The 12154-nt window shown below is 42.9% G+C and overlaps 1 protein-coding gene across 3 annotated transcripts in view; it reads right to left on the bottom strand.

Annotated features, from left to right (window-relative positions):
* The window catches only part of RARB (retinoic acid receptor beta), a 167187-nt gene that overhangs the window by 115132 nt on the left and 39901 nt on the right, over positions 1-12154 (bottom strand). Inside the window, exon 1 of one of the 3 annotated variants that reach the window (XM_054504464.2) lies at positions 3253-3488. The exons of the other annotated variants lie outside the window; for them this stretch is intronic. Within the exon in view, the coding sequence (XP_054360439.1) occupies positions 3253-3291 (39 nt within the window). The 5' untranslated portion in view covers positions 3292-3488. Of the gene's footprint in view, positions 1-3252; positions 3489-12154 lie in introns of those variants that run through there. 3 annotated transcript variants of the gene reach the window in all.

Raw genomic sequence — 12154 nt, 5'->3', positions numbered from 1 at the left:
TAGCTTCGAATAAAAATCAACTTTCCTAAATAAATCAGTGAGGAGCAAATATATGTATTTTTTTTGCCAACTAGACTTTCCACCAATTAGCAAAATTTCCCCAAAGTTTCTCATTATCTTCCTCCAGAATCACTTCTTTTTAAAAAGGAAAAAAAAAAAAGGTTTATTTATTCTAGAAAGAGAGAATGAGAGAGCGTGAACAGGGGGAAGGGCAGAGGGAGATGGAGACTCTCAAACAGACTCCCCACTGAGCGTGGAGCCCAATGCAGGGCTCGATCTCAAATGACCTCAAGATCATGACCTGAGCCGAATCAAGAGTTGGACGCTTAACCGACTGAGCCACCCAGGTGTCCCCCAAAATCACTTCTTTATAACTGTATCCAGATGCTTTCCTAATTCTCTTCTCCTCTGTGGCTCCTCTCCTGTTTGCACTTGGCATTTCAGGGTTTTCTCACTGCGTGTGATTCCACATCTCTTTGGTACAGTGCTGTTCTGGCTAATACCATAGCCACCAGCGACATGTGGCGACTGAGCACCGAAATGTGTTTGGTCCAAACTGGGAGGGGCTGTAGGCGTAAAAGTAACCACGAATTTTGAAGACTAGGTGTGAAACATAATGTAAAATCTCTCCCTGGTTTTATATTAATTGTTGAAATTGATAATATTTTGGAGAGTGAGTTAGTAACGTATTCTTGAAATTAACTTCACTTGTTCCTTTTAACTTTCCTAAAAATGTGGCTACTAGAAAATTTTAAGTTTTATATCTAACTGGTATTTGTGGCTCATATTCTATTTTTTATTGGGTAGGGCTGGTCTAGTGGGTCCCAAATGCAATGATGCCTGAAATTTTTTGTTGACTACTAGCTCAGCTACAAACCAAAATGATTATTATTAAAAGGCCAAACCAAGTAAAGCTTTCGATCAAATAAATCCTGCATGAGTCCCATGAGGCGACTCCAGACAATTCAAAGAGCAGTGAGCCTGGTCTCACGTGGTGCATCATCGTATTTCTACTGAGATAAACGTTTGACGAGCCAGACGTTCACTTGGAGATAGAGGAAAAGTGGGGATGATTCTGTGGGCTGCAGTGGGCTCAGCCTCCTCACTGGTCCAGGTCCTACAGGAAAAATGAGGGGTCAAAGCCTTACCGCAGAGGTAGTCTAGTGGTTTCGGGCTTCAGTCCTGCCCTGGCTAGTCTGGATTAAAGGCCTCTTCCTGTTATTAATTATGTGATCTTAGACAAGCCACACCTCTGTGTGCCTTGTTTCCTTACCTTTAAAATGGGGATAGTAACGTTTTCCCTGTCATGGGGGTTGTTACGAAGATTAAAGGAGCAAACACAAGTGGAGAGCCTAAAACAGTATAAATGCTCACAAATACGAGCTGTTGTCATTATGACTATTATTAGTCTAACTGGAAGGGTACACAGAAGCTTTCACAATGCGTATGGAAGTGGCAAAAGGTGCAGGGGAAGCTGAAACCAAAAATAAAGTGAGATCAGGAAAGCCAGGAAGCTGGTTGTTGGTGGAGCTTGGAGAAGAGTCTGGGAAGTACCAGAGGTACAGCAAGGTGAGGATGAAAAGGACGCTGCCCCGCTAGGATCTCTCACACGAGCCATGCCTGTCACTAGCTGATAGGCTCACTTAGTGACCACAACTCCCAGGATGCATGTGCCTAAGCGAGGGAATGGTGTGTTGTTCATTTTAATAGTTTATGGCTTTCTGTCTCAGGTTATAAAAGCCAAGTACGTGCTGCAGGTTTCTGGACTAGCTTTTCTTTCACTCTGCAAAAGTTTTCCATAATAGTTTTACTCACAGAAATTTTTTAAAAATTTAAATCTTTTACTCTCATCCATTGTGTCTCCTTAGTATCTAAAGCAGAAGTTGCAAACTGCTCATCTGTAAGCTGAATTAAGCCAAAAGACATGTTTATTTTTGGCTGAGACAGGGGTAGGCGGCACAGACTTAAAAACTTTTAAATGTGTTGCCAACATTTAAAAAGTAGGAGATTTCAGTTACAGAAGAGATTGACTTGACGTTTCTCCCTAGTGTTTTTCTTGACCAATCGTTGTATGGTCTGAGTGTTTTTCGGTAGGGAAGTGTCTGGAGGACCAGAAAAGACCTTGAAAAAGTCATAGTCCCCAAGGAAGAGAGAGATTCACCTGACATACTGGAAAACCTGGTAGTGTTAGTCCCACATTCTCACCAGGCAGGAACTCTCAAAATGTGGCAGCCTGGGAGCATCACCTGGGAGCTGGTTAGACATGCAGATTCTCAGGCTCCACCCCAGACCTCCCCAACCTGAAACTCCGGTTGGGATGGGGGGGCACAGCAATCTATGGGTTAACAGGCCATCCTGGGGAGTCTGATCCATGCTAAAGCTTGAACTCCACTCACCCAGAGCAGCAATCAATGAGAAGATAGCTGTTATCTTGGTCATACTCCCCACCCTTCCCTATTATCCCAAATTAGCCTGCATCATTCACTTCCCTGCCTGGCCCTTCTGATAAGGCACTTGAATTCTCAACTCCAAATGTAAAACTGACTTCAATAAGAAAAAGTAAATACAAGTTCTTAATGAGGCTACTTTTTGCAGAAAACAATCGGCATCGTTTTATCCTAACCTTAAACGGGCTGGAATACGAACTTTTATGTTTAGAATTCGATGAAACATGACCAAAATGCTCCTTGCCATACTTGCAGGAAGTAATGAATCAGAGAATTTCAAAGATGAACGTTAATAGCCCCAATTATCATTTGAACCTAATGTGGCTCACATTGCAGGTGGAGAATCAGGTCTATAAAGGGAAAGAGAAAGGGAAAGAAGCTGGGGCCCACTGACCTGGCCCAGGAGCTATGCCTCACCTGGAAAATGTGAGCGGTGACAGTGCCTCCTTCATAGAGCTGTTGTGAACATTAATGGAGTTAAAATATATGTCCGGCACACAGAGGTGCTAGACAAGTGCTCTTCTCACTAAAGAAACATTGGGTATATACACTGTAGTGTTTATCCCTCAAAATAACTGTAACACTCTGATGTGATTATCCTCATTCTACAGAAGATGAAACTAGGTTTCAGTGAGGGGTGGCCAGGATATATGAACCCAGGCCACCTGATTCCCAGCCTCAGGTTGAGGGGCTGCAAACCATCAACAGGAACGGCAGCAACCACACCACATCACTCCATCTCACCAAGACTGTGAGCCCGCTCTGAAGGACACACATTTCTCTTTTCCACGGGCGTACAACCAACCTTTTGTTGTTCAGGGATAATGGCCAGTTTGGGCATCATTCACGTTCTTTTCTAGCTTCCTGGTCACTGCATTGCTGGTAATGCAAGGAGCAGGGACCGAGAGGAAGCTGAATCAGCCTACTTCACTTCCATGCAGCTTTTATTCAAAACATCCAGGAGGGGAGGGGCTGAAAGAGACAGGGATTAGTAGGACCTGGGGATTCTGTGATCACTGTGATCAGTGATAATCCAGCCCTTCCTCTACAATAGATAGCAGAGGCATGGCAGGTGGTAACCCGAGGAAATGTGGCTAAGAAAGAGATTGGAAGGACTTCAAGACCTCACAACTCTGCTCAACCAGCCAACAATGAAAAACCCTTCCACCGTTCTACAGATCTCCCTAAAATCCATGAAATTTGCTACTTTAAAAAGTCATTGCAAGTATTTATTTATGCGGACTTGAACAAAATGCAGCACATTGCGCAGTGTTGTGTTTAAATTTTAAAGAGGAACAAATTAGTAAAGTTTTAATCTAATTTGTAAACAATGAAAATAAAATGGCCAGAGAGGGGCACCAACTGCCTACCACTTGTGTACAGCAAGGCATATAAATGTATAGTATATACTATATAAACATAGTAAGACACCTCTCATTTCAGAATATGGTATAGCATACGAAAACCAATGAACGCACTGTGACGGATTCACTAAGTAACTTTTAAGTAAATACCCGTACATATTTTCTGACTGCCCTTCCCTTGACATACCGTCAAAAAAAAAATCCATGTCCAAGTTCAAAGAGGAAAAAAAAAAAGAATATAGACAGCATTTTTTAAACAGGCCAGCCTTGGAAATATGTACAGAATTTATGCATGTTTCAAGCGCTCTTTCTCCTTTGCCCGAGGGTGTAATTAAAGGCCCACAGACAACTTCTAAACTGAGGCCAAAGAGAACTGCAGTAGAAGTCAGTGGGAGTTCAGCACCCTGACCATGCACAAGAATAGCTCGCCCCAAAAGGAATAAATAACTATCCTGGCAAAGAGCATGGGGAAGCACAAGGATGAGAGCATCAAACAATAGAACCCACATTTAGTAAAAAAAAAAAAAAAAAAAAAAAAAAAAATTCATTCGGTGGCTGAAAATCAGTAAGATAATCATTGTATAATCTGACACGAGTCAGGGGAGGGCAGGGGGCTGGAACTGGAGGCCACTCCCTGGGAGATGAGCTGCCCATCTGTTTTGAGATAGCTGGCGGAGCTGGGGTCTCACTTGGGCCTTCTGGTAAATTCTTTCCCTCTCTGTTGTCATATGAATTATTACACCCTAAGTGCACTTCATTTTTCCTCATTACTTGGGAAGGAAGAAGACGCTCACAGCAGCTTAAAGGAGGGTTGGTGGCAGATGCTGACCTGCCAGTTAACTCCGTGAGTGATGTCCTCAAGTGCAAGATTAGTGGTGGGAATCCACAGTTCTCTTGGTCTCTCTTGATTCCCCCCTGTTTTTCAAGGTGAGCCATGAGCCTTGGTAGTCTAAAAGATGCATGTTTTCCCTACAACAGGGTCCTAAAAACAATTCACTTACGCCATCTGGCAATTACCTAAAGAAAGAGTCTGTGGTTCAAAACAAAACCCAAGGTGGCCACGGTGACATCTCCCTTCCCAGCAGCTCTTCTAAAGTGACCCGGGCTCTGTCCCAGAGGGAGGAGGGGCTATGTCCCCTCCCCCTTGCACCTGGGTGGGTCTGTGCCTACTTTAATCAATAGAATTTGACAGAAGGGACTTCATGGAGCTTCCAAGGCTAGGAAATAAGAGGCCACATGTCTTCCACTTTGCTTTCTGCAACCCTAGCTTGTGGACCACTGAGCCACCCCGTAATAAGTATGATAATGCCGAGACTGCCATTCTGTGAGGAAGCACAGCCCCAGCAAGAAGCCACAGGTCCGTGTTCTGCTCAACAGCCCCGGCTGAGGTCCCAGTCAACGGGCAGCACTGACTACCAGGCGCATTACTGAAGACACTTCCCAGACGTGGAGACATGGCAGATGCCGAAGCTTCTCAGCTGAGGCACCAGAGCACGGACGGAGCACAGACAAGCCATCTCTGCTGTGCCCCGCCTGGATTTTTGTACCCACAGAATCTGTGAGCAAAAAGGAAAAGTTGTTTTCTATCCTTTTTTTTGTTTTTTTAAGATTTTATTTATGTATTTGACAGAGAGAGACACAGCGGGAGAGGGAACCCAAGCAGGGGGAGTGGGAGAGGGAGAAGCAGGCTCCTCGCCGAGCAGGGAGCCTGATGTGGGGCTTGATCCCAGGATCCTGGGACCATGACCTGAGCCGAAGGCAGACGCTTAATGACTGAGCCACCCAGGCGCCCTTGGAAAAGTTGTTTTCTATCTCTAAGATTTGTAATGGTTTGCTAGGCAGCGAGGGTAACTGGAACACACACAGTTTGGATGAATCAGGGTCATTTTAGCCCTATACAATTTTTACCTCACACACTTATTTTAGAAGTTAAACCCTAAAGAAAAAGGCATTGCGCTCTCCTGTCCTACCTACACAGTAAAGTTATATGAAGCCAGGAAATACTGTATTTGTAAATCCTCTGTAAATTGTGCTATGCCTTGTACTTATAGGATTTATCATTTCACTGGTGTATATGACAAGTGGTGAAACACCAGTATTTGAAATTCAAAACCAGTTCAACTTGAGGCCAAGAAGTGACCTTAATAATTGATAAGAAAATAGTCACCTTGGCAGACACCAAGAGGCCACCTCATCAGGTGGCAAAATCAACCCAAATGTTGGGCTTGAATCATCTTATCCCATGCCAAAAAGCAGGGCAGCAACGGACAGCAGGAAAGAGGCAGCAGGACAGATGGGGCGGGCACCCCCGCATCACTTGGAGTGCTCAGAGGAGAACGCTCCTAAAAATAAAAATGGAATGGATGAGGATGCCTGCTGAAATTGTCATTCTTCCTTTCTTACCTGTGAGGACATGCTCAGCCAACATTATGCTATCTTCTCCTCCATCTGCCCCTTAGCCTCTGCCCTGTGATAGATAACTTGGACCTACCACAATCTTTGGGCATGAACGAGTTCTAATCCAGTTTGTTTTCCCTATTGCTTCTAATTTTATTTATTATCAATGGAATTCAACATCTATTGAGTGCCTACATCATGCTGAGTTTGTCATAGGCACTGGAAATACAGAAGTAAATGAGACTCGCGAAGTCCCTATTCTCAGGGTACTTATATGCCAGTGGGAGAGAAAACCAGTACGTAAGTAGATGAAGAAATAATTTCAAAGAGTAGACGTGCTACGGAGGAAGCTCCACTCCCCTGCAGGAGCCCTGGCACATGAGAATGGGCTGCCAACACTTCCATTTCAAGGAAGACTCAACAGGCCACATTGGAGAAATGCTGATTACACATAAAAGGAGAGTTATAGGCCCAGGACTGGGTCTCTCACATCCAGACAGGGATAGCAGCTGCTCTTTAACTTCCTGGGGAGTTTCCCAGAGGGGCAGAGATTTATTTAAAATTTATTTAAAAAGAAAATGAGAGATACATTATGACCAAGTTCAGTTCAGAGAGAGGCAGTTTGGGGTGGGACATAATTTTTTTCTTAAATCTATCCTATGAAATATGCTTAAGGAACTTATAAACATTTTTGGCAGAAAAAAAAATGTTTTTTGGCAGAGACTAATGGTATAAAAAGCAGAAGGCAGAGACAAATAAGAGGGTTTTTACTCAAGGGATTTTATGTAAACCCCTTGCCAGGGGCCGAGTCTGATACCGATGGGGAGAGAATTCTTCCATGGCATGCGAATGCAACCGTGTGTATGAGACAAGTGCATTGACAATCACATGAATATGGAAAAAAGAAATAATCTGTGGTGATTCTTGAAGCAGAGAGGGGGGTAAACACTAGTGATACATACCAATATCGCCCATCCTCCTAGACACACAGTATGGTTGCATTTCTCTACTCCATTTGTATTGCGTAGGGCCATAAAAGTCATTTTCTGCAGTACAGTTGTATGTAGTAGTGACAGAGACTCCAACCAAGAGACGGCCTTCGTGATGGGGAGGAGACAGGTGGCTTTTGCGTTCTAGCAAGGCTTCAGAACCTAAGATTAACCCACACCACTTTGATTGTGCTCCCAGATGGCTTGAATAAAAAGAAGCAAGTGTTCCAAAGACATCAAGTTTCAAAGAATCATTTTTCTTCTAACCAATTTAAATTGTTTTATATGTCCTTGTAGGAATTTCAGCTTTATTATTTTAAAATCAATTATTAACATTCTAAATACTAGAATACCAAAACATAACTAATCTTCAGTTTCCACTGCTGTTCCACGGGCATGCCTAGAGTAACCTACAAGGTCTTAACATGATACAGGCAAAGATTAGTTCCTCGGAGGTCACTATTATCTCTCATCCAATGCTCTTATTTCTCCTGTGATAGTAGAGAAAAGGAATGCTATTTCTGAGGCCTAGAGCTCATAAGACGGATGAAACAAAATCAAATAATAAAGGAATATCTGGTCAAACCTGACCCAGGCTCACTAGTTCAAAAAATACTCTTTTATGTTTCTTAAACCACCAGATCCATGATATCAGTCCTGTGGACTCTCTCAGAGCAAACATCCCACACCTGGGTATAGCGAAAGAAATGACTCCATTATGAGCTGGTGTTTAAAAACAAGTACATCTGGTGGTGACAGTCAGACTCAGGCTTGCTGTGTAACTCACAACTGTATGCAGATCCTACCTGCCATGAATAGTTACAGACATAACTACCATATCTGGATGTGCGATATGTACAAGAGATTCAAACTGTCGGTCAACAGGCAAGAATTTGCACCAAATATGCGTTGAAACAGAACCTATGTCCCACCTAACTCTTAAAGCAAGAAATAATCTCCTTTAAGACCAAAATGCGACTGAATGAGGAATTTTACATTTAATTCCATTTTGGGGAAGTAATCAGAATTCGCGGACTCAATTTCTAATACCCTCTTCCCACAATTTCTGGCAGTGGGCTGCTAACTTTCCTACTTCTTTTGGTCACAATTCAACACAACAAATATACTGAAAGCTATTCAAGCATTTTCGCTTAATGTTTTGATGCCATCATAAACATAATATATCGTACATTCAGATGGAATAGATGCCATCAAAAATATCTTATGGAGTACTGCATCTATAAATTTGCTAACTTAGGGTACCAACCAGTTGCAGGAGCATCTACCACAGCAGGACATGCTCTGGAAACTAATAAATATCGAAAACACGCACCCCCCCCCCAATTCTATTATTCTGAAACTAATTCTTTTTTTTTTTTTTAAGATTTCATTTATTTGACAGAGAGAGAGGGAACACAAGCAGCGGGAGTGGGAGAGGGAGAAGCAGGCTTCCCGCTGAGCAGGGAGCCCGATGCGGGGCTCGATCCCAGGACCCTGGGATCATGACCTGAGCTGAAGGCAGTCGCTTAACGACTGAGCCACCCGGGCGCCCCTATTCTGAAACTAATTCTTTATGTTAATGAGGAGTAATATAAATTTGGACAGCAGCTTTCAAAAGTACTTGCTGGTTAAAAGTATGCCCACACACCCAAAGTCCCCAGATATAGCACAGCTCATCTACAATTTGAGTTTGACATATGGATGTGAGATCCCAACTAAAATTCTCATTTCCCTGCGGAACAGTCAGATGATCCCTGCTGGGTTTGACTGATAAGGATAATTTTCATGATTTGGGGGACTTCCCAGGCCCGTATGAATAGTGCTGTTGTATACTTAGAATGCTGCTATTTTCAGATTTAGAGGCACAGAGTCGCTTGATCATTCTAGTTTCTCCAGATTTGTGTAGCCATGAAAATCCTTTAAAAAACCAAAGTATTCTCCCTGTCACTGACCTACCTCAGAGTTTCCTACTGCTCATTATTTTAAGGCTCACAGAAGCTGAGAGGTCCATGTTACATGCCCCAGTTCACAGCTGCAGCCAATATAAAGGATTTTTTTTTCCAGACCCAGAAAAAGCCTCCACAGTAGCAGAACGGGGAGGGTCACTGAAGATTTTGCTTTTCCTTATTGGAATATTTACTTTGCAAATCCACCAATCTCTGTTATAAATGAAGCATTATATTGAAATCCTCCGAGGGAAGAGGTGGCCCCTGTTAAAACCCAAAGGCTGCCTCAGTAACGCCTGAGAATAAGTTCCTAAGTTAAATCTACTCTCTGTGCCTTTTTGCATTTTGACGCGAGTGAGCAGGAAGCAGACGGCCTGGCAGACGGGCCACCTTGACTCTACCGACAAGTTCGACGACAAGCTTTATAAAAACAGTTCTACCTTGTACGCTCATGCCGCCTGCACTTTGCTACTTTTGAAATAAAACAAAACCAACCCAAACAGAAATGCCCCAGGCGACAGCGCTGGCCGGAGAGCCAGTGCCAGAAATCCGGGCAGGACGTTGCTAGCAAAGGAATGTCATCTTTTCAATATGGAACAAGGAACAAGACTCTAATGGGGCAGGGCTGCCAGAACCCCGCTTTTCCCCTCCACTGCGGACAATGCTAGTATTGTACAGGCGGACAGGCACACAGAGTTTTATTCCACTCTCTAAGAGTTTCTTCAGGGATGAGTTCTAGGGTCCACAGAACAAAGTTTTCCCCATTCTGGCACTGCTTATCCATAGGACACATCTAGCTGCCTCTCTGAAGTGGAAAAACACTGAACAAAAACTAAAAAGACCCAGTTCGCATAAGGCGCAAGAGAAATTCCAATCCCCAAGAAACTATCAGGGTAGGAGCAATTCAGTAACAAAGACACATCTACAAAGATGTGTGATTTTCAGGCCATGAGTAGGATTCTTGTGCTTAAGGATACATATGTTTGGTACAACATGAAAACAAAGCAACTGTTTCATCTGGTGCTGCACAGACGGGACGGCAACATGTTTCCAAAGCTGGAGGAAGAATTGGCTTTGTAGGTCCTTAATGAGAGACATATGTCAGTCTCCAACAGTCGGCTTGCCGAAGGGATTTTCTGGGGTCATTCTGGCTACGTGTGATTTTTGCCTTGTGGAATTTAACCCCTGCTAAAGGTCTAGCTGTATTGAGGAAGGCCTTGCCAGTCTCTCAAAATGTCAAAATGGAACATACAGGAATATGGAGATGTTTACAATCATATGCTTTGAAAAGACAGTTTGAGAAGAATCAGGGAAAAGTCAATGCAGAAATGTATCCAAGCAATGCAGAAATGTATCCAAATGTTTCCACGAGAAACCACTTCAGTAACAGAATTAGATTATAGATCAAGATCGTGGATGGTAGAACGTGGTCCCGTAGAACGTGGTCCCGTAGACGCTTAAAAGTTTCCTTAAAAACTGGAGGGGGGATAAACTTATGCCACCTACTTCTCTAATTGGTATGAAGATCAAATAAAAAACCAAAGACAGAAACTATTAGCTCTCCACTGAATTCATTATTTCTTTCCATAATAACAGGTCTCTCCCCGCGCCTGTGGCTGGACTAGATCTCTTGCACTTGCTTCTGGTCACGTGAGCAGTTCTTGGCGAATGATGCAGTCCACCTCAGGCCCTGGCTTTTAAAAAGAAGCAGGTATGGGGCACCTGGGTGGTTCAGTCAGTTAAGCGTCTGCCTTTGGCTCAAGTCATGATCCCAGGGTCCTGGGATAGAGTCCCACATGGGGCTCCCTGCTCAGCGGGAAGTCTGCTTTTCCCTCTCACACTCCCCTTGGTTATGTTCCCTGTCTCAAGGTCTCTCTGTCAAAAAAAAAAAAAAAAGAAGAAGCAGCAGGTATGCGGCCTCCCCTATGCTCTTTTTCTCATTCCTGATGACGCGCTAAGGACCTAGTGGATGCCAAACTAGAATGCTAGAAAGAGCCAGACGTCCTAATCCCTGTGTGGACGAGAGAAGAAACCAACCAGGAATGCATACCTTGAACTGTTATGTTAAAAAAAAAAAAAAATTCTGTACGAGATATCGCACCTTTTGGAGTGGGTTTTTTTTTTTTTTTTTTTGTACTGCAGCTAAGCTTAGCCTAATTCCATATGTGAAAGCGCTCCAGAAACATTAAAGAGGCAATATCAATGTAAGATATGTTTCTTGTTTCTGTGGGCTTACACAGGTCTGCAGGTGGGAGCAAGGCAACTCATAGCTGTGCCCTCATGAAGAGAAAGAAAGGGGCTGCTAAAACAGGCTGCCCTTGCCAATTTCACTTTGTATCACTTTTTTCCAAGCGTTCACCCAGGAGAAGGAAATACAGAATTGAAAGCTCTCTATTTAACCTCTCTAGTAAAAGGTTTAGAAAGAAAAAAGGCCGAAACACTCATTTCCCAAAAGTAACTAAATCATCACCGAGGATGGTGTAAATTTGATTTAAACAGAAATGATTTTCAGTCATAATTTCTATCACTCTCAGGAAACCCTGAAAGTATACTTTTATTTCCTTGACAAAAATACATTTTTGTTTTTGTTTGCTGTAATTGTAAGACATGGTCACAATTCATTTTTAGATGATGGTCCCTAGGAATTTTGTAAAAGCAACTTCTTTTGCTCCCCCCGCCCCCCCTTTGCTTTAAATCAGAAAAAAGAGTGTTGATTTTTGGCGATTTTTTTTTAATTGACCAAAACATGAAACAGGCACTTGAGACATCACTCACTGGGAGGTGAGCCATTTTCAAAGCAACAGGTTAATTACAAAATGAATATTGGAAACTGCTTCTCTACTGTATGACAGAGGTAAAACTTTTACCAAAAATGACAGACCTTTAGCTTGTTTGATGTAACAAAAACAGCAAATGAAAGTGCTCCAGATATTTTTAAACAAGCAAAGTAGGCATTTCAACAACCGTTTATGAACTTTTAACCATTAGAAAATTTATAAGCCATTTAAAAC

Source organism: Mirounga angustirostris, unplaced genomic scaffold (assembly GCF_029215605.1).
Source record: "Mirounga angustirostris isolate CCGP_5_RB_7025 unplaced genomic scaffold, mMirAng1.0.hap1 SCAF_1, whole genome shotgun sequence".
In the NCBI taxonomy this organism is placed as follows: domain Eukaryota; kingdom Metazoa; phylum Chordata; class Mammalia; order Carnivora; family Phocidae; genus Mirounga; species Mirounga angustirostris.
Note: the sequence above shows the minus strand (reverse complement) of the source record. Positions and strands in the feature narration are given on the sequence as shown.